This window comes from Pygoscelis adeliae, unplaced genomic scaffold (assembly GCF_000699105.1).
Source record: "Pygoscelis adeliae isolate BGI_AS28 unplaced genomic scaffold, ASM69910v1 Scaffold38, whole genome shotgun sequence".
NCBI lineage: Eukaryota > Metazoa > Chordata > Aves > Sphenisciformes > Spheniscidae > Pygoscelis > Pygoscelis adeliae.
Window position 1 is genome coordinate 8,825,443 of NW_008825614.1, and position 22,387 is coordinate 8,847,829.

Sequence of the window (22,387 nt, forward strand, 5' to 3'; positions counted from 1 at the left end):
CTCAGATTATTTTGTCTACTACAATCATTAAAACGAAAAAAGACCAAACTTCAGAACCTCGCTTGTTTAGTACTAATGAAATTTCTCATTTGTGACCATTAGAAAGCCAAAAATACAGTCCAAAGTGTTAGCCTAGCTGTGATCAGCACTACATGAAAAGGAAGGAAACGGGATTCTGGCAACAGAACTTGCCCTATGCAAGAGCACTCGGCACTACAGCTTTCAGCCGTCCCTTGAGCTGCAGATGCCCAAGCACAGCCCCCAGCCAGGATGAAAAAAAAAAAAATCAAGCCCTCACAAACAGCAAGGATGGCTTCTTCGAGTAGTAATTCGCTCTCTAGAAGGCAAGTTAGGAAAGAAACGACCGACTGCAAACACCACAACAACAGGCTCTTCACCTCCAGCCAGAAGTCCAAAACCAGGTGCAATACTAAACAGAGAACGTGCTTCCACTGCATCGTCTGGCTCTGAGCTTCTGTTCAGACGGGTAAGTACCTGGAGCAGGCAGCTGCCTAATGACACCCATCTGAACGGACAGAAGGCTGCAGAAGTGTTGCTTTCTTGTCTCTAGCTTGTTTCACTGGGCCAGACCTAGTATTTTAGATCTAAGTTATTGTCCATATTTTTCAGCAGCCGAAGTAGCACCCCGAGAACCCCTACTCGGCATCCACCTAGCCCAACAAGAACCGAAAGCCTAAGTTTTCAAGGCACCTCTCTGTGTCTGCCCAGCGATATTCTGATTTTGCCCTAGCTGAGCAGCTCGGCACCACTGTGCCAGCTACAGCCCCACAGCCTCGATCTTCTGAAGTTTAAGGGATTCGGGAGGCGGGAGTCCACCAGGCTCTCGCACAGCGCATGGCTGCAGCAGGCAGGGACATGGCTCTGTGTCTGCCGTTTGGGCTTTTATGCAACAGAGGGATTCTGGGTTTCAGTCTTTGCTCCCAGCCCGTTGCTCCAGGAACGCTTGCTGAAGAAGGACCTTGCTCAGCTCCCAGCCGCAACGCCCAAGTGAACACAGCCCAGAGTTAAGCACAACTGAGATGTAAGTTGCACCTTATCCTGAAAGCCTTTTCCTTGCCAGTTCCTTAATTTAACATGCTACCCACTGCAGTTCCTTAAGTCTTTAACACTTTTTTGCAGATCCAGTCCTCTGCTGTTTTAGCATCTCAGCTTTAGGGTGTGCTGCAGACAAGGATAAAGTGAAGAAAGATTGGGTCTAAGGTAGATATTTTATTAAGGTACAGGCCACTCGAGGACAGATACTGAGGCACTTTTGGGAAGGGGATAAGCAACACAAGTGAGAGTAATTCTATATGCCCTTTCGTAAGTATATAGCTACTGCCTTTCCTCAGCCAGCTGCAAGAGATCCACTAAAAAGAGGTCACATCACATGGTTCAGGGTGATTAGACCCTGCGGTTTAGGATTACTTTTATGTACTTGAAGATAGGGAAAAAAACCCCACCACCTTCCATTTTCTAATTCACACCTGTAACAGAGCAAGCAGCCTGGCACTCCAGTCTGTACGAACGCTGCCATCTGAGCTTACCCGCCCTTTGGTGACTTCCACAGGGCCTGTCCCAGCTCTGACCACAGGACTCCACATGAGTGTTCCCACAGGAAAGAGACGCATACGATAAATTTTCTAAATGATGCACGGTCAGTGGCGTGGGGGAGAAGATGGTACAAATTCTTGCTGACTTGTCAACTCTCTAAGACCCTGAAAGGAGAATAATATAAAGAAGGGACCAAGCAACCAAAACACATGGTGCAGCTGATGCTCCGTTAAATGTAGCAACACACCAGATACTCGAGGCTTTCGCCCCACCATGAAAATGCTTAACAAAACAAAGTCATCTGTTTTCCTTACTACTGCTGCCACCTTTTTCTCACTGCTGTGTGTGGCAGACGACACTTTTTATTTAATGCCCCACTGGGCTCCTTATGCCAAGCAGCTAGGGACTTCTTCCCTAGCCGGCGTGGATTTATTGTCTGTCCTGTACCCATCTCCCACACGACTACTGAAACAACCATGTACAGAGAAGAGCTAAAAGAACACCTGACCTGACCTTGCCCCCCCGCCCCCCAGTTTGCGCACAAGTTATCCAGAATGTCCAAAAAAAATCCATCTCTGCTTCAGAGTGCATGTGGGTACTTCTGTGTAACCCACCGCGTGGCTGCAGATGGGGGATGTCCCAAATGTAGGTGCATCATCTTTCAGAAGGAGAGGACGTAGGTTGGGTTAAGAACGGCCCTTCTCCCACAGAGAACATACCCGGAGAAGAAACCAAAGCCGTCAGCAAAGCAGCAGGGAGGGGCAGACCTGCCCCCACTTACCGGGCAGTAAAGCAGCCCTTGCCACATAGGAACAACCAGGTACCCTCACAGACTGTGTCACTTGTCAATAAAACACTGTTGCCACACGTGAAATGAAGCGAAACTGCAAACATTCGTGCACATCAGTGACAAAAGGAGCATAAAGACACCTCTCCACACAAGGGAAGCTCCCATGAGGCGCCAGGAGAAGGAACCGTGGTGGTGGGAAGGCAGACACCGGAGAGTCCGTGGCGTGAGGAGGTCCCAGCGACCAGTTCTGGGCACACAGCACAGCAATGATGGTACCAGCAGGGCACCAGGAAATGGCAAAAAAAGTCAATTCCATTTTGCAACATGGTAAAGGGTTTCTTTTTGTGTTAAGGCCAACCTGCTACCTTCTGTACAGGGAAAAAGAGCAATCAATGATCAACAGTAAAGTCCAGAGCTCCAGAGCTCCCGAGTTCAGTCCACAGCAGCAGTACATACGTGACAATCTTTCCTCTCAGTATTCAACTTCACACTCACGCAGTTCAAAAATCCAAGAAGTTTTCTAAAAAATCCACTCTCAAAAAAGCTTAAACAAAAAAATTTCCTCAGAATCTGCCAGGTTCTTACTGACTTCCCAGCATCCTGGGATATGGGTGGGATAGGAAAATATAGCAAGAATATTGTAAAATAGAGAATGTGCTAAAATCTCTTCATTCTCAGATCACTTAAGAACAGGCTCATTACGAGACGTACTCTAGATAAGGTTATTTAGAAATAAAGTACCTTGTCTTTGTGCTTCATGAAGAGTAAGCTTCCCATAAGCTCGTACTTTGATTTTTACATTATCCCGAGTTCCCTTTCACCTACCTCCCTCTGGTCTAAGCCACAGTGCCAGCATGAACCCTGAGAGATGCATCAGTAGTTTTGCCTGGAAAGCCTAAGGTCTTGCCCACAGAGCTGCCGTACAGACAAGGACAGACATAGGACAAGGACAGACACAGAAACGCGCACTGGAAGAGGAACACTTGTGGTTGGATCCGACTATACCAGCTACTAGGAAGAAAATTAACTCTATCCCAGTCGAAACCAGGACACTAACACGCATGGCAATACTTAAAAAGGTTTCTCTTCACACACATCTGAAGTGGCGTGACTGCAGGAAGAGGGATTTACTTTTTGCCAAAGTAACTCTCTCATCATTTGTGAACCTGTAAGTTTAGCTAATTACAGATTCAGAGTCACAAAAGAAATCGCACTGATCAACACTCCGGGTCAGGTCAGGAACAGGCAGATAGAGGAGACGTTTAATGCTGTTTTGCTCAGTTACTAGACTCCATTGCCTTATGTATCTGGGATTCTGTCACAGCCGAGACCGAGTTAGGACTAAATACGCTCTCTGCTTAACCTGCGAAAGACGATACAGACTGCAGCGTGATACAGGACAACGTAGCGTTTAACCCTTCAATGGCACAGGAGGCATCGGCCTCACTTGCACGCAGTTTTGCTGTATCTTTGCTGAATATACCCTGGGATCAGAGTACTGATCAGAACGGCACCGTGTCCAGCATGAATTTTGCACCTCTGGTAACTCAAGGGTGGCAGTGAAGTGGGGGCTGGGCAGGAGTGGAGCAAATGGATTCTTAAACCAGCGCACAGCAGTGTCCCTCCCACCCTCCTGGGCACCTCTCCCCCAGGAACACCAGGATGCTCAGAGATAATACAGCTATAGAGAGGCAGCATCTTTACAGGATGGGGCTCCAGTAAGTGTTAGGGGCCAAAACCGGTGTGAGCAAAGAGGTAAGAATGAGCACTCTCCCACTGGGGCTTAGGAGGAACCTGCGAGGTTACAAGGAGCAGTGCTGTACCTGAGAGGAAGCCGAGACAAAAGGGAGACCAGCCTCTCGCTACAGGACTCAGGTTGGCTAATGTTTGTTAGGGAGGGCTCAGGGGTGCGACGGGAAGTGACAAGACAGCGCAGCTGCAATAGCGGTCAGTCTGAGAAGCCAAAAACTCCAGGGGTTGGCAGCAGCTGGCTCTTCCCTTCCCCTGGGGATTCTCTGTTCCAGTTCCTAGAGTATGAGCACCCCCTTCTTCAGCACCTGCACTTAAGTTCTTAAATTTGCAGAATTTTTTTTTATTTTTTTTTTAAAAATACCCCTGTACTTTAATCACGAAAAACCAGTCCCCGCCCCAATTCTACTAAAAACATGATTGTCCATAGCTGGAGGCTTATTGAATTACCTCACCCCATCACCATTAAGTTACTCAAGTGTCCAATTAAACAGCAGGCAGCTCAACCTTTAGGTAACACAACTACAAAAATTGGATCGTGCTCTCTTCTCTCTCCCCCCTCCTCCTCCTCCTCCTCCTCAAGAGAGCTCCGTTACTTTTTTCTAAGCGCCAGTGCTACTCCGACTGCTACAGCTAATATAGCTACTGCAGCAGCCCCACCGTACAGCAATATAGATTTCCCTTCTGGCAATAAGATAGGCTTCTCCTCTGCAGCGGAGGATTTCTCTTCTATTTCTTCCAAACGGCCCTCTTTCCCCACTTTTTTTTCCCCTGGAAGCAGTATTTTCTCAGGTTCTGGTGCAGCCTTTTCTTCTGATGGGACTAACTTTGGGACAGGTTTACTTAATACGGGGATTTCAGGTTCAACAAGCTCTTCAGCCTCTTTTCCCTTTTCCTCCTGTTTTGTACGCAGAAGTGCGGAGGGGTGTGTTTTTTCAACAGCAGCAATTTCAGCTTGAGGTTTTACTTCCTGTAGAGAAGCAGGGGTTTCTGGAAATGCTGCCTGCGTGGTCTCTGCAGCGACGGCTGACACCACTGCTTCCTCAATCCCCTCCGGTATCTCTTCCTTCTCCACGTGAACAATATCCGAGTTGGAAGAGTTGTTCTCACTCCTTTCTTCACCCCCTCCGTTGCTGTCCAGGCTTTTGACTTCTTCAGGATCCATGGCCACTTGCTGCCAGGACTCGGGTCCCAGGGAGACTGGCAGGCTCTCTGTGTGCCAGCTCTGACTCGCTGACAGGGAGACGGGCAGGCTCTCCGACTGCCACGACGTGGTCACCGTGGGGGACTCCGGGGGGCTCACCTGTCCCGAGTTGTCACTGGTCAGGATGTAGATGTCATTACTGTCCTCTGCGATGAGCCCGGGGTACTCTTCCTCTTCGGATTCCAAAGTAAAGACCGTCCCCTACGAACGAAAAGGAGGACACAACACGTGAGCGATGGCTTCAGCATTACCTCCCCTGTATGGGAAGGAACAGGACACCTGGAAACTTAGTGGGGCTGGAAGAAAGATGAGAGGGCCTCTGCAGGAGCAGCAGTTGTCTGACCTACATTTTAGAAGAGATTACAAAACCCAGCTGGTGCAGCTGGCATTTCCAGAGAATGGAGCCACTTGTAAGAGCTTTGCTGGGAGCTCCTCCTTTCCCTGACATTACTGCACCGCCGAGTACATCACCAAAACATAGCACGTGGGCGTTACTAACCAGAGAACGAGATGCCAAAGTCTGAAACCAAACTGAAACAAAACAAGAAAAAGAAAGCAAACACAAGTACATGAGCCCAGCTGAATACCACTCCCTTCTCCATTTTGTGCAAGTGCTCCATATTGCTTGTCTGTTTTCATCTAACAGTGTTTCTCTTACATTAATTTTATCACATTTCCAGTGCTATCTGAAGCCTGTATTTCTGCTTTGTACCAACAAGCTGGAACCTACAGTATTTTCTAGTATTTTACTACAAACAAATTTAGCTATTCTTAAATGAGTTCACTTTCCAAGACTGTCATCATAACTTTGGCTACACAACTTAAGTTAAAACAACCAACCAAGCACAGACATCCGAAGGTGCTGACAGAGTTTGCTTGTTTTTATTTAGCTAGGAAAAATCTGTAGGCATACTAAAAATTTGACAGCGGGCTCCAGTTAGAGAAACTGCAAGTGCAAAATACTGACTGATTCCCTCCTTACAGAAAGAACAGCACCGTCGATCCTAGTCACGCGTGGACTGCTGAGTATGTAACACAGAAGAGATTTGCTTCAAGGGGAAAGAGGAAAAAAAATTAAGTACAGAAGAACCTGAGATGGGTGTGATACCAAGAACGTAAAAACAAGAGACAGGGGCAGAGAGGAACCCTGAAATTTGCTATGCCATATAATAGAAGTCTATGAAACCATTAACAAAGATTCAATTACTTTCACTTTCTTCTCTTAACAAAAATTATTTGAACATTTTATCAAGTACTGCAGTGCTGGGAGCCCCTTCTATGCAAATTCCTCATTCAATTATCAAGCTTTCCCGTACAGTTCCATCATAACATGAAGAAAAAAAAAAAATCTAAAATCCATTCATCCCCTCTCTCTCCCTGCTCCTTTCCACACGCAATAGTTCTCCTAAAGCACTCCAAGCAGTTGTCCCCCTCTTTTTTAAACCCTTCCCAACACCTGTGAATTTGGGGGTTGGTTCTGCTCCAGTCTCCTACCGATGGTTTCCCATTCCAAGATACCTCCTCGGTTGTTCCACAACTTTTTATGGATCCACGCAGTGGAACTGACCCAAGTTAAAACGAAACACATTCTTTATTTTGCTGAGTCATTTTTAACCCTGATCAGTGTCCAGTCTGGCCCACTGAGATGCCCCGGTGTGCGAGCATGACCAGGGGTGGAGCAGGGTCAGCACCTGCACCTGCTTGCACTGATGCCGAAAGAGCCGAATCAATACCAGTGCCCTGCTCGGACAGCAGAAGGAAAATGCATTTCAGCTTTGCTAACTCCCAATTATCACTTAGTTCCTAATATGCAAGGAGTTCAGGGCCTACAAGTCAATGGTTTCTAACTTTGAGCAGGCATACTCAGAGAGCTCGTAGCGCCTGGGCCAGCAGCAATGCACTTTTCTCTCAGGGAAGCACAAGAGAACCGGACTCTCCACAGACACGGGTGTACCCTCCACAGAGACACCAGACACGCTGCAACTCCTCACTTCCCTAGAAGGTGGAAGGATCTACACACACACAAAAAAACCCACCAAAAAGCAAGCAGGCAGGCACAGGAGAGACAGCACAAACACTGCTGGTCACTGGCAGTAGCTGCAGCGAGAGCAAATGAAGCAGGAGTGGACCCCTGGCGAAAGCACTAAACGGGCACTTGAGAAAGCCGTGCAACTTACGGCAGTACACTTTAATCTTTCACGGTGGAAATTATTACCATATCAGTAAACTTTGTGCAAAGGAGTCAGTGGAGCCTGAGTTGAGTATGGGAGTGAGGTTTCTCTATCCGCTCCCCAAAAACACCTTGCCATTTCACAAAACTTGATGGACCCATTCCTGGAGACTTTTGTACAACAGTGGAGGCTGTAGTACAGGACAGCACTGGGAATGTAAGGATTTTATAATGTATTTTGGCAGGGGTGGGATGTAAATCTCATATTCTCAGCCTGTGGAATTTTGGAAGATATTTGTGCATGAGCAAAGGAGTCTTGTAGAACACTTCAAAAGGAACTTTTCTTCATAAATGCCTTTAAATTGCTTGGATGCAGGAAACATCATCCAGCTCGGTAACATGTTCCGCAACTCTAAAGAGAAATGACGCACAGAGTTCCTCAGGGGAAGAGTTAAAAGTGATCAAGCCGTTCGCTAACCACTTAAGGATCACCACGAAGTTTTGATTCAGAATGAAATAAAAATTAATACAGCATTACATTTGTCAAAATGTTCAGACACCACACACACGCCCACAAACCCAAAGCAAGTTCTGCTCTGCAAGCAGTGACTGACAATTCAAGACTCCAGCACCCTCTTGAAAGTCGTTTCACTAGAAGAACTAAGTTTTTTTTTTAAATGCAGCTCAGGCCATTAAAACAAAATGGAGCTCTATGACCTAGGAGGAAGCAACCAGCATCACAAAGTAAGTGCAATGGAAAAGAAGAGCCAAGAAACTTAAGGAAAGGCAGAGGTTACCAGATCCAAAGAGACCAAATACTGAGCAGTGTGGGCCAGGGCTGCTGCGCAGCACTTGAGGACAGGACTCCACACGCAGCACTGACCTGTCCTGTTCCAGCAGACTCTCGAGAGCAGCACAGCCGGGAGAACTCACGGTGGTTAGCTTCCACCGCCCTGTGCTGAGAATGGAGAAGCAGCCCGCTGCCCAGACACTGAGATTGTACATTCACTCCTTTGATCATCAGCATTTTCTCTGGATGTTGATTAAGTAGGACATAGTCTCACTGTAATACAAGCTACTAACAGGCACCTATGATCACAGCAAATTTTTTATTTCCACAGGCGATAACAGACTCAGAACAACGGCAATTAAACAACAAAATGAACCTCTATACTACCCTCCTCTCTGCTCAGCTCTACCCTTCCACAAATCAGAATGAATTTCTTTCCCATCCACAGCACAGCACAACAAACCAGACTATGCCTGTGATCTGGTGCTAGCAAAAAGAACAGGGACACACACAACTGATGACAGCTCTTCTCTTAACATACCACTGGAAGTGCACCCATGCTGCTGTGACTGGTTCAACATGAAGCATATAGCAAAATATTCCAAAACCACACCATGCTTCTACGGGCTTGTGAGCTCTGGTGATTATAGCAAACCACTTTTCAGTAATAAACTAAAAAAAAGCACCGACTACGGCCATATTCAGACGGCCTAAATTCCCCTGAAGTTGCATACTGTACAGTGGCGAAAGCCAAGCGCCTTTGAGCAGTGACTCAGCAGCCCACGGCAGGGAGGAGGGAGCCACCTATAGTCAATGGGGACAATCGGGTACAGAGACTGCGGTGAAATTTAAGCCATCCTGATACTTCTCAATATGTATTTCTCCAGCCTCTGCGTCTGCTCTATTCCTGATCTACCACTCTTAACTCTTCCCTTTCCTCTCATAAGGAAAATGAAAGTTGTTCTTTAGAGGGAACCCACAGATGATTTGACCATGATAAAAATGCACAAGTAATATAGACAAAGTACCACCACAGCTACTATGTGGACCGGTAGATGCCCAGGCCCAGCAAAATATCTTAGCTCAGTATGATGTAATGCCACACATACTCAGCAGGTTAACAAATAGATGGGGAGGCAACATTGACATACAAGGATCAGGCATTAGTTATTCTAGTTATTCCCACCTATCAGGGCATTTTTTAAAGGCCATGTGCTTTGCCGAGAACTTTCACTGGAGATACGCTTCTCACAAAATACAGGAAAGATCTGGGCATAGGCTGAGGGTAACGTGCAAGATAAACTGCTTTGGAGAGGGTAAGGAAACGAAGGGATGGCAATACGGGGAACATGGGCAATCCTCAACATTTCAAATACTTCATGAATACGTGTACCAACACTACACACCCATCCTGCCTTCAGGAGAAGGGAGGGCCTAAGAGGCTCAAGCATTTTATTGTTCCTTTTCCCACGCAGACTGCACTGACCTCAAAAGAGTTATCAGTCACTGGCTCCCTATAAATCAGAGCCTTATAAAGCCTGGCTGACTCCTTTCTGTCTTTACAGACAATCTAACTTCCGTGTCAGTGCCTTGGGGACACAACTCTCCAAGCTTGACAGATCGCCCGAGGTTGAGAAATATGGGGGAAAGCTAACATGCTGAGTGTCAATGGGTAATTTCACTACTTTTTCATTAAAAGCTTATGAAGTTTTAATTGAAAAGCCAGCCAGTAACAGGCATTATTTAGGATACATGATTAATATTTCTTGAGCTGAATTAAGAGTTAATTCGGAAAGTCAAGAGGATAAAGCTAGGATTTTGTGCTGATTCAGTTGAGGTTTGCACTTGTTTGTTGTTTGGGTTTTTTTTTTCTTTTAAAGCAGCTGCAGTAAAAACTTAATGACATTTAGGACAATTCTCTTGATTCATCTACAGATGTGACCCAGAAGCAAAGCTCCCACAGACAGATTAATTCAGGACAGGATGGAACACGTGGAAGGATTTTTCATAACCTGAGGCCTTAGATAAGCCCTACACTTTAGATTTAACAGTAAATAAGGAATGAATGTAAGCATTTCTTTATCTGCTTTGTTTACTGTAAACGGATAGTCTACTGCTCCAGACCAGAACAATCAGAGTTCCTCTGTTTCAAATTTGGGATGGGAGACTTGCAAACGTGGAGTGTTTTTCCTCATCCAGCATACTTAGAACCACATCATGTATGTCCAGAGAAGCAAGAGTAAGTCCCTCACTGCAGCACCCTGCCACTCCTGATCCCGACCACTGCCACCTGAGGGAAGCATTGGCACAAGTTACGATGAGAACTGGATAGTTCCCTTCTTGGCTAGAACTCAACAAGGATGGTCCACAGCACATGAGGCAGTCTTGAGGAGAAGATTGACTTAATTCTGTCGAGCTGGCATTTGCAGACCTCAAAAAGGAGCTCTAGAAGTCAGTCACTGTCCTCAGCCTATGGGGCTTGACTTGTAGAAATTTTCCACAAGACTTCCGCAAGTGACAGAAATCACTTTTAACAGATGTGCTGGACTAGCCCTCAGGATAGGTTATAGCCGTTATGCTACAGGGTGAGCTACACTAGACAACTGTAAACTGGTAACAAAATAATGAAAAAAATATCTGAAAACTCCTCCATTAAGAAGAACCCATCAGTTTGGATTCAGCTGTAGTCCTGCCAGTGTCAATAATCTGAACCTTGCTGAAAATCACTCTCGGCAGTGGATTCAGAACACTACCAACCTTTAACATATAGCAGGAAATTGCTACTTAAAAACACCTGTCAAGTTTCAATTATGATTTAAAGACAGCAAACATAAGGGAAAAAAAAAAGACTTGGAAACTGACTCTCATGACGACTATACTGTTTTTCATAGTTTTCTAATAGGTCTGTTATTAATTGTATACAAACAAGCTGACTTACTAACTATAGTAGTTATTTTTGCTAAACAGCAAAAACTTAAACTCCACATAAGAAAAAAAACATCCTTATTTACCAGAATAATAATTTCAGCCTGATTTGTGTAAAGCTGCTTCTGGTGGAAATAGATACTCAAATCAATATTCTGAATGTCTCAAAGATAAAAGTAACTTTTTTTTTTCCTACAAAAATAGAAGGAATAGTAGTACATACTGAATCTGTAATGGAGATGTTATTAGCTAATGAATGGAAAGAGATCGCCATTAAGGTGTCCAACAGAGCATTTACTGCACCTTAGAGAAGACTTTGAAAGCCCTGCCCTGTAAGCTCAGGAGACCATACACGTGCAAATCGACTATGTCTAATTGCTGTGGATGCTGTGTGTATTCTTCTAGGGTTTGGTTTAGTTTTGTTTTAAGCGTTCTGAAAAGCTCGACTGGTGTCTCTGGTTCAGTTCTTAGAGAAGTATGAACAGGCAGGCAACAGTTAAGTCTGTTACCACGAAAGGAATGATGTGGATAGGCAACTCATACAAAACTCATCTCCAAAGACGCTAAAAAGCCCCCAGAAAAGCTATACAGCCCAGTAAGCCACCCATACACCCCAGATCTTGATTTTGTCCAGTAGAAGCAAAAATTCTGTATACAGGTCAGAGAGGAGTGCCACCTTGCGGGAAAAAGTATCTACGTTCCCTGAACTTTTTTTTTCCCCCTGAAAATAAACAGACCCACATAAAATCCCCAAGAAAACATGGGGATTGGACGCCCCAAGTGGCTTGAGGCACAGGAGGAAATGCTGGCAGAACGCAAACATTCCAGGAGAGCAATCGTTACCATGATAAGAAATTCAAAACAGTCAACACAGCTAGGAAGTTTCTTATGCAAGAGTACTGACTTTATCTTGTAACATAACCTATCACAGAGAGAAATGAGGTTCAGTCATTACTTTCCTCGCATCGACAGCATGAGTACTAGGAACCCATCAAATGCACCTGTGCTTAAAATCTAGCGTGTGAAAAACAAAATGCAAGGAGTGATGAACTGGTCTGTGTCCGGGGATCCCAAGAGATCTCCCTCTGGGGAAATAAGTGAATTTCCCACAATAACAGATTTCCCCAGAGCTGGGAACGCGCTTGTCATATGATTTCTAGCTATAATAGAGGAGCAGCCGTGTGCTGGTGAAGTGCCGCCTGTGCCGAGGGCTGAGCAGGCGAAAGCTGTGCCCACGGATGGCTGCTGGGGTCGGGACAACTTCACTCCCACCTGCACCGACCGGGCTGCAGTTCCATCCACTCTTGTGCCTCCGTCCGCAGCCCCACTATGCCATGCCTCTTCAGACCCTCGCTGAAGTCAGACCTGACAGCGTTACCCTGCTAATCTTTCAGAGAAGTGGATTATAAAAGGGGCAGCTGATAACAGCAGATCTAGAACAGTACATTAAAAAAAAAAAAAAAAAAGTAACAAAAAGCCCCAGGCATTTATTGTAGCATTCATCTTTATGAAACTGTCAAGATAGGTGGAGCCAAGAAAAACAGAGCAGAGTCCACAAATAGGACTGTACTTTTTATTACGGGAAACAAAAAAAAAAAAAAAGGAAAAAAGGAAAAAAGGTCATGGCAGAAGAATCAAACCACACCGATATTGCAGCCACTGCTCTCATCCCCTCCAAGGAATGCTTTAGCCAGAACAGCCTGCAGAAATGATCCTATTCCTTCCCCTGCCCTCCAACATAACCTCTACTACCTGCAGAGAGTCAGCACCAAAGCAACACCCTTTAAGGTTTCAGCCTTATCGGTTTAAACTGAAGTAAATTCAGTTATTTAGAGACCAATTCTTCAGACAGACCGATTTGAAGTTGTTGGAAGGGAAAAAAGAAAGGAGATATAGTTGCTCCTTGACCATTTAAGTTCCTTCTCCTTCAGCCATAGGGCCTAAAAAATAAAAAAATCTATTACTGTACCAAAGAAGTTACATACAAATAAAAGTGGATGTTTCACTGCAGTGTTCCATGATACAAGCATAAAGTATAATCGTTTTGAAAGGAAAACTCCTTTCTAGAACTTCTCCAATTAGATTGCCCTTTCTCGCATCTCTACCGTATTAAACTTACTTATTTCTCCTCCAGTGGAGCACGGCGCTCTATTTCTGCATTGTCATTCTCAAGGCAGACACCTGGACCGCTGCAGAAGGAGATTTTAATCTCCAGTAGCGCAAACTGACTGCCTCGCTCCCCCAGGATGACAAGTGTGTCTCTACTCTTTTTCTCCTCCAGATTGTTAACAGACTCTGGTACGCAGATTATTCAATCACCAGCAGCAAAGAAAATGTCAAAGCTGACAGAAAAGCCCAAGACAGAACACTGGAAACAGAGAACAACTCTTCTAAGGCTGAGATAAGAAACTGTAAACGCTACGCATATTTCAAGCAAATTTACCTTTACTCTCTTCAACACGGGCAAATAACTAGTTAAATTCAAATCCAGGTCTGAACATCATGAGACAAGAACCCTGGGAAGGCAGAGACAATTTCAGCTACGGGTCACAAATACAAATACCAGCCTCTTACTGAGAGAAGAAAGGTTATTAACTGAATACCAATAAACACGGACTGCACACACTTATTTCGCTTCTTGTTTGAAAAACAAGTGAAAAGCAGATGGGCTTGTAACATGAATGTGAATCTGAGAAGAAAGAAAAAAAAAAGCAGCTAGCTTCCAAGTAATTTCATACTTTTTCCTCCTTATAGACATTCCCAGACTATTTCAACATAGATGAAATCTAACCATGGAAAACAGGATCCGCAGAGCTTGAGAAGAAATAAATTATTTGGGAGGAGGGGTGGGAAAGCAAGAGGAAAAAAATCCTTACCAACTGACTGGCCTTACTGTGCACTTTTCCAGGAGACCAAGAATTGCTTCTGATGCAGCAGCATTCAGCGCTGGAGAAGTCAGAGCGAAAAGGGAGGGGAGGTACGAGGAGGAGAAGGGAGGGGAGAGGAGGAGAAGGGAGGGGAGAGGAGGAGAAGGGAGGGGAGAGCATGTACACTGCATGTCGGTTTGTTGAGCCCTAACATTGCTTTCAGGAAAGAGAAGAACGAAGCAACTGCTAAATCAGGCTGGGAATTGGTTTGCAACAGTTCAAAACAACAAGGGAACGAGATCTTAGTATGACCATTTAGGTTCAAAACAGAGAGTCAGGAGGAAGAAATGTGTCCCCCCACATGTGGCTATTTAGAGAACCTGGAATGCCAAACATGCTTTCTGCTCCAAAGAGAGATTACGCTAAAACTTACAGTCAAGCAGCGTAAATGTAAGAGCTGCAGCCAAACCTGTCACTGCAATTAGTGAGAGACTGTCCAGAAGAAAGCAAGATTTCTTTGCTTTCCTACAGTCCTCCAAACTCAACTTGCATCTACCTGCAAATCTAAGGGATTGTAAACTAGATGGAGTAGTCATTTCATCTCTTCATTCACGATTATGTTGCCAACTGCATCCAAACACAACGTGCAGTACACTGCAGACATTCCTACTTGGAAGACTTTCACCCTAAAGCAGTAAAACAGACCAAGGGGAAGGGGAACAGCATACACAACGGCCAGAATCACAGTATCAAAATACTGTATGCACTTGAACATAAAAATATGCCAGCCACTCCCTCGCAAACCAACCAACCGTTACATCCCAGTCCCACCCTACCATGAAAAGTTAGCTGAATTACAATTTTAGTGCCTGAAGGGAGAATGGGAGGGGAACACTCATTGTTTCAACACACCATCTCATCACCCTGTCTCTGCAGGACTGGGATGAAAAATCAAAAAGCGACTTCTCATCTCAGAGGCTCTACCTCTAGTATCCCAAATTTCCCATTCCTCACAAGCCAAGCCGATTTCTTGAAATCTACTGCATAGCTATCCAATTTATCAACCTTTATTCCCTTGAGCTAGCAATTTCTCTTCTAGTTAACTGTTGTCTATCATCCTCAACAGATGCTTTCCTGGACCTACAAGCCTCCCAAGCCCACAAAACAACTTGAAGTCTTGCACACATGCAGAACCTCGGTAGCCTTTCCAGCCGCATCGTGGCTGCACAGCATGACACAGCAAGTGGTCCCACTGGATGACACAGCTCCGTAAAATTCTGACTCTGCAGATCCGCAGTGAGGCATAGGGAGGGCTCAGCTGACCCCTTACCTTCGACTGGCCACTTCCCTCCTGGCAAAGGTTGACTTCAATCCAAAAATGGAGGAAGACCCCAAATTATGTGGTGCCAAGGGAAGAGACAGCACCAGAGACACTACAGAATTTTTCAGGTCTGCCCCTGAAAAGCTGACTCCTGTGAAGATCTCCTCTGCTCCTGATCCATGAAAAAACAGACAGGCTATTCTGGTATCTTCTCAGTTTTAAGTAAGCTCTTAGCAGCTGTAGGAAAGACCGATCTTCACACCGCTCCGGAATAACACAAAAATTGAACCTCTTACTCTCACAGCAACATAATTCACTGGAGACTCCCAGGTTTATACATTGTCCTTATGGCTCTAGCAAAGTATTACTGACAACTTGATCGGGCACACAGAGCCTCTGTGGCAGATGCTTATCTTAAAAAATGCAAAACACTTGCGAGATGGCTCACAGCCTGCCAGGCAGCTCTTTTCCGGCCCTTCTCAGAAACACAAACTCTCCCAAGCCTTACCCCACGCCCCGCTCCCAGCACTGCCATCCCCAGAACACCATCCCACAGACTTGGAACAAACCAAGAAGCATGCCACTCAGTACAAATGAACATTTTCCTTACAGGGAAAAAAACAAAACAAAACAAAACAATAAAACCATATATTCCCTTCCTCCACATAAAGCCACAAGCCCAATGGGTCCCCAACCCCATCCCCAGAGCAACTCACAAAGAGTTAGTGCAGCTACATTAATTCGGCTGGAAAGGATTTTCATCACCTTGTCTCTTTCCTCGCCTCTTCTGCTGTTTCAAAAATAGCTCTGGCTTGTTTGCTGTACCGCTTATGTCAGTCTGATTTTATGCCTGACTGGATGTATACAGACAAGCTCGTAGCCCATTAAACACCGACTACCCAGACCTGTACATACATGCACAGTCACACAAACACAAAGCACAGCCCTCTCCCTTGGAGGCCATGCTGGAAAGCTGCTTGTTTTCAGAGGCTTTGCACTGTATTAAGTATGTTTATATCGCAGGCGTCAAATAGGGGCTAGAGAACAGACTGCAGCCTTTTCTGAGGGTAAAAAAAAAAGCAGAAGAGCAAAATACCACTAACATCCATCTGTCTTAAAGCTGCAAGGACGGACCTTCCCTGTGATGAAAATACTTTGAAATGTGAGTGCATTTATCAAATGACCTATGGTCATTTGGTGGCATGATGTCAGTGTTTCTGTCCATTAAAGACAAACAATCCCACCCGAAGGCTTTGAAAACTATTATCCACGATTGCCGGGAAGGGAAAGGATATAGGAAGGTGCAGACGTACAGAAATTCTGGAACAAACTACTCTTAAAAAAAAACTTCAGGTAAAGTCCTGAAATATGAGAAGCTGTCTGAATGAGATTTTTCCTACTAGCACTTTTTAATCACTGGGTTTTCCTGAACAGCTTTTCTTTTTAGAATAAATCAACTTGCTGGAGCCATTTCACTAATCCCAGATTAATTCCATTCACATCTGGCATCCTTCCCAAACCCAGTAATCTGAAGCTCAGCCTCCTTTAGCACAGTTCTACCTTCAAGACCCAGCTCATGGGCTGTGAGCTGCCTCTGTGATGTATTTTTAAATGAAACTTTCTCAGCGTGCCATGACTCAGGAACATTGGCTACCGTGAACTGAAGATTTCCACAAGGAAATGCAGCTCAAAGAAATCTTGATTGCTCATTCTATCCATGTTCCTATGTAGCTGTAAAATCCAATATGCATTAGCTATTTTACCACTTATTATACAAATAAATTCGTAGCTACTGACACTTCTGTATGAAGTGTTCCCCAATTACTTACTGCTAAAAAGCCCTCTGAAATTTAAGAGGAAAAAAAACTATATTATCATTTCCAGCAGTCACCAGAGCATGAAGATAATACTAAAAAGATGAGCCTCTCAGGCACAGTATCTCATTATAGGTGTTTGCTTCTAAATGCAATTCTGTATGTATATTAACAGGAAAGAACATACAAACAAAAGCTCACCATATAGCAACATATTAGCATCTTAACACACAGTGTATGAAAACTAGTTGTTATTTAACATCTGAGGACCTCTTTGATTTCAATGGCAATCCAGCAAACCAGACATGCAAAGAACTGGAACAGACTGCCCAGGGAAATTGTGGAGTCCAATCACATTGGTCTTTAATGTCAGCATCAGAAATGAATGGGTAGAAGTCAGTTCTGCCTTGGGGCAGAGAAGTGAAATAGATGACTGCCCAAGATCCCTTTCCAACTATATGGTCCTGACGTCCCGCCTTTTTTTTGCTTTTTCTGGGGCATTCCTTGTCTCATCTGCTTACTTCTAGCAATGCCTCTTAGCTTTTACTCCTATTAAGACTAGTATCACACTTAGAAATAAGCTTTGAACAAAGTATGAAAATTAAACATTGTCTTCTTACCCATCCTCCTTGTTGAATGATATAGTCTGCAGAATAGTCTTCTAGATATGTCACCCCGAAGTTCACAAGTGCACTCAGTGGTTCCTGGCCCTGTCTGGTTAACTCCATCAGAAATTGTTGTAGCAGAACCAGGGGTACCAAGACCTTCAAAAAACAAGAATTGTGAATAAATACAGAAAGCATTATCAACTACTGTGTAGGTAAAACAGAAGAATTCATGTGGTTCACAGAAAGGGTCAGAACGTACAAGTCCAAAGATATCAGCGACTATACACTTCATTTCTGTGAAGACACAAGGCAGAAACACAATACAATTCAGTAAGAAAGAAGCACTTAATCTGATAAGCAAAACACCACAGCCTAGCCTAACTTTAGAGTTTCACAAACAGGACTGCAGTGCTGTCTTAAGCCCCATTTTTTTCCAACACAAGGTTCAGGTAAAGAAGCAGAACAGGTCCAGAACTTGCTACTCCAGAAGTGGAAAGATGCAACATTATAAATAGTTTGAAGGGATATGCATCCAAATTGTATTTAAAGAGCAAACTCATATACATTCTTGAATAGATACGCTGCACTGGACAGTCTCTTCAGAAGTTCACACTTGGCTTTCAGACAGGACAGAAACAAACAACTCCTCCCAGCAGCATAACATTACAGACATGTTTAAAATGACAAACACAAACCCCTTCCCATGTTAAACTCTCCCTCCTATGCCAAATTTAACACATACGGAAGTCCCTCCCTCATTTCCTACTCCCATTCCTCCTTCCAAACCTTTTGTCTTTAACTGAATGCTCAGCCTTAACCCAAATGTGATTTACTTCGGAAGATGCAAGACTCTGTGAATCCACCTCCTTCATATTATACAGTTCTAGACACTTCCTTCTGAAACTATGTTTTTGTTTGCCTGAACAACTTGCAGTTGAACTTCTAAACTCTAAATTTATTCTCCTAGAGGACACAAGTGGCCCTCCGGGCAAAGTTTATATGCAGCACTTTTCCAAGTTCAGGAAACTGGTATGAATTGCAGTCATTAGCATCTGAAAAAGTGCTATTATGATACAAAAGAAAAATATTTGTAAGTTTTACTGCACCTAGTTTGTGACAACTGCATTGCACATCTATTCACTGTGCAAATAAGAACGTTGTTTCCCAGCTGCACAAGGCAGATGCAGGCTAATACTACTGCTCAGACTGAACTCCAAATGCTTCCTTCCTTTCCCAGTCTCCTCCTCCTTCCTATTTTCTGTAAATATCCTCCATTACTATTCCCAGAAATCACACCTTAGGATGCAAAGCTAGAGGAAGACAAATAGGAAAAGTAGGCTGGGTTTGAGATTTGTACTAAATCCATGGTGGAGTCACACTGAGATGGACCACTAAAAACAGATGGGGCCTTAAAAATGCCTGTAATCTGATAAATTTAAGATGTTCCAGCTGATTAACAACTGAGAGATCCAATACTATGGCTGACAGGTTATAGTACTGTTCTTCTGGGATGAACAGTTAACACTGCAGTCACTTAACCAGGAACGAGACGGTGCTTGAATTTTAAAAGCCTTGGGGTTTCTTGAGTTTCTTGTCATTAATCTCAACTTGGAGGCAGAAGAGGTGCAAGCTTACAGTGCATAAACATAAGGAGCAGGTCAAGGTAAGGTAAGTGTCAGAAAAAACTTCAATCTTTTTGGATCAAAGAAAAAAAAGCATGCTGTCAAGACTAGGCATCTTTCAGAGGCTTTGGGCACACCCACGTAACTCTACAACAGCATCAACACTGAGATTCAAAATATTTGACATTTACTTTAAGCTGAAGGCAAGAGAAACAAAGGCAAAAAAAGGCTGCCTAGGAAATGAAGGTGCTCAAATGTTGGCAATACTGCACATGATTGTTGCCATCTTCCTTAGCCAGCTTAAACATTTAATCCATCCGCTCCTCCCAAATTTAGCAAGCCTTTGCAGGCCTTTGACCAAAGTCAAACTCTCATATCCAGCCCCATGCAGACCAATAAACACTGCCTCATTTTCCTTTCCCGCTGAAATTATTGACACTTCTACCTTTGAGACCAGTAGGAACAGCAACAGGTTTGCATGGTACTGTCCCTAAATTAATGAAAGAAATTACCTTCACTGTACTTCATAAAAGTTAACAACAGCTTTCTGTACATAACAGTAGCTATGTGAATGGTGATGAGATTTAACTAGACCAAAGTAAAAATATAGCCTTAGCAATTCAAAGCAACTGCAATTCCCTCTACCAGTATGCCTGGGAAGGAATGCTAGGGGCTATTTACATTTCGACTTGTATCAAGCACAGCATGCCACAAAACAGTTGGCAGGAGAAAACTTCTAGGGACTCATTAAAAAAAAAACTTTACTATCGGAAGATTTCTGAGTAGTTGTGTAAATGAAAGATTTCTGTCAATTATACTATTGCAAACCTGTAGTACAATATTACAAATTTAAATGTATGCAAAAAAAAAAAATTATTACAAAGAAAGTTCAGAGACTTTGAAGAAGCTATATCCAAAGTAACTGCCACTTCTGTGTACCTTTTGGCTATTTCAGCATAAAATTCAACTAATTCTTTACATGATTATTTCTTACATTTTTGTTGTATTACTCTTTGGCCCCAAAAACCAGTAAAAATGGGACATTAAGGTGACTGCTAACCTACTTACCAGTTCAGTTGACTCTCAATATCAGTATTTGTTATCCTTTTATCCGATGCACAATAGTGGGATTATGTATTTTGGAGTATGTACATAATATTCAATTTTAAGCAAAAAGCATAAAAACTCAACAGTGGAGTATTTCAAATTTTTATTACATTTATTTTATTACAGAAATATAATTTGCCCTAAGTTTGAGGTGGTTTTGATTTTGTTTTGTTTTAATGAGAGCCTTATTTCAAATAGAGGTGAAGACTCCTCCTTTTCTTTACAGAATCCAACATCACACCTATTATTTTCACATCACAATTTCTGAGAAATATATGAAATGGACATGAGGAAAAACTTCTTTACTGGAAGAGTGGTTAAACATTGGAACAGGCTGCCCAGGGAGGTGGTTGAATCACCATCCCTGGAGGTATTGAAAAGACGTGTAGATGTGGCGCTTAGGGACATGGTTTAGTGGGCATGGTGTTGTTGGGTTGACGGTTGGACTCGATGATCTTAGAGGTCTCTTCCAACCTTAATGATTCTATGATTCTATGAAATAGTTTCTTCTCCTGAAATTTTTTTACTGAGAACCAGCACTTCTAATGTCTGTGGGTAAACTTTGCTTGGGATGTTAACAGAAGAACTGATGTTCCTATGTATTAGTTTAGCCTGCAATATTTCCTCATTCAGATTGATATTCATGTTTTAGTGACTGAAAACATTCCTTTACATCCCATGTGCTAGTCAGTTAACCAAATCTCTTCAGCAGTTCAAACATACCACTGCACTCTGGAAAAGATCCACATTTTTAAATGGAAAAAATAACAGCTATATTTAGAAGTGTCTTCTTTCTGCTCATGCTTGTATAATGAATAGGTTCTTTGAAAACTGGTATGACTAAAAATGACACCTTCCCAATTGTAAACCAGACAGATCAAGCCTTGGTCCACATTCAGACTCCAACCAGCTAGCCAGCTAGGTAATCCAGTACCTCCCAGAAGTATATGCTTACCTGTATGCCATGTCTCTCATACACATAACATCAAGGAAGATTTGCAAAGACTACTTTGAGTCTGCTCTGTGCCGCAGAGATACTGGGCCTTTAAGTGATCAGTGGGGCCCTCTGAGTGCATCACATTCAATAGATTAAATAGGTGGAGCTTTTATACATACGTAGGTATAGTACTACATACCTACAACAGCAAAGGCTCAGAAATTTAACGTGAGATTTTATGTACTAGTTCATAGGCTACTGAAAGCAAAAAGAGCATCTTGCTGTGCAAGATGCCACTACTGAGCACAAAGATACAGCTTACATGTAACTGAAAACACATTTCATCTACTAGCTTCAGCCGTTTTATTTCTTCTAGTCTGGATCAAACCACAAGCCTTGATCACACAGAATTCTGTCTGTGGGAAGGTATTTCCACATTTTTAATCCTTTGACATCTGCCACAGCTACCGTCCATCTTCAATTTCTGCTCCACCCAAGAAACTATAGGATGTAACGGCCGTGAGCATGTAACAAGGAGTGATTTATTATTCTGTTAGGCTAGCTCACCTAGTTGTATGTTTTCTTATTATTTAGTCATAAAAGGGAGTAACCTTCAGTTCTCCCGATAGAGTCAATTTAAATATACATCCTTCAGATTTTCACAAACTTGAGGCCAGCACAGCCTCGTTTTGCTGCTGTATGCCTGCTAATTAGACCTAACACTATGTCTATTCATAGCTACTTTTAAAAATTATTTTTCTAACAGCTTCTTCTTTAGAGTGAAAATTAAGCTAGGTTGAGGTTGGAGGAAAGATATCTCCATCTACTCTGTTATAAAATATGATTCCAATTAAGATGATAAAGGCATTTAAAAGGAAATGAAACCAACATAAATGTATTCCATCTCCTCAAAACAAGTATTATTAAAG

At 43.4% G+C, this 22,387-nt stretch overlaps 1 protein-coding gene across 2 annotated transcripts in view; it reads right to left on the reverse strand.

Moving 5' to 3' along the window:
* Positions 1 to 953: 953 nt before the first annotated feature.
* BCL2L13 (BCL2-like 13 (apoptosis facilitator)) overlaps positions 954 to 22,387 on the reverse strand; it is a 39,810-nt gene continuing 18,376 nt past the window's right edge. For both annotated transcript variants that reach the window (XM_009332873.1, XM_009332874.1), the window contains 2 exons: positions 17,805 to 17,948; positions 954 to 5,498 (listed from right to left, as the gene is read on the reverse strand). In XM_009332873.1, coding sequence (XP_009331148.1) covers positions 4,686 to 5,498; positions 17,805 to 17,948 — 957 coding nt within the window. In that variant the 3' untranslated portion in view covers positions 954 to 4,685. The remainder of the gene's footprint in view (positions 5,499 to 17,804; positions 17,949 to 22,387) is intronic.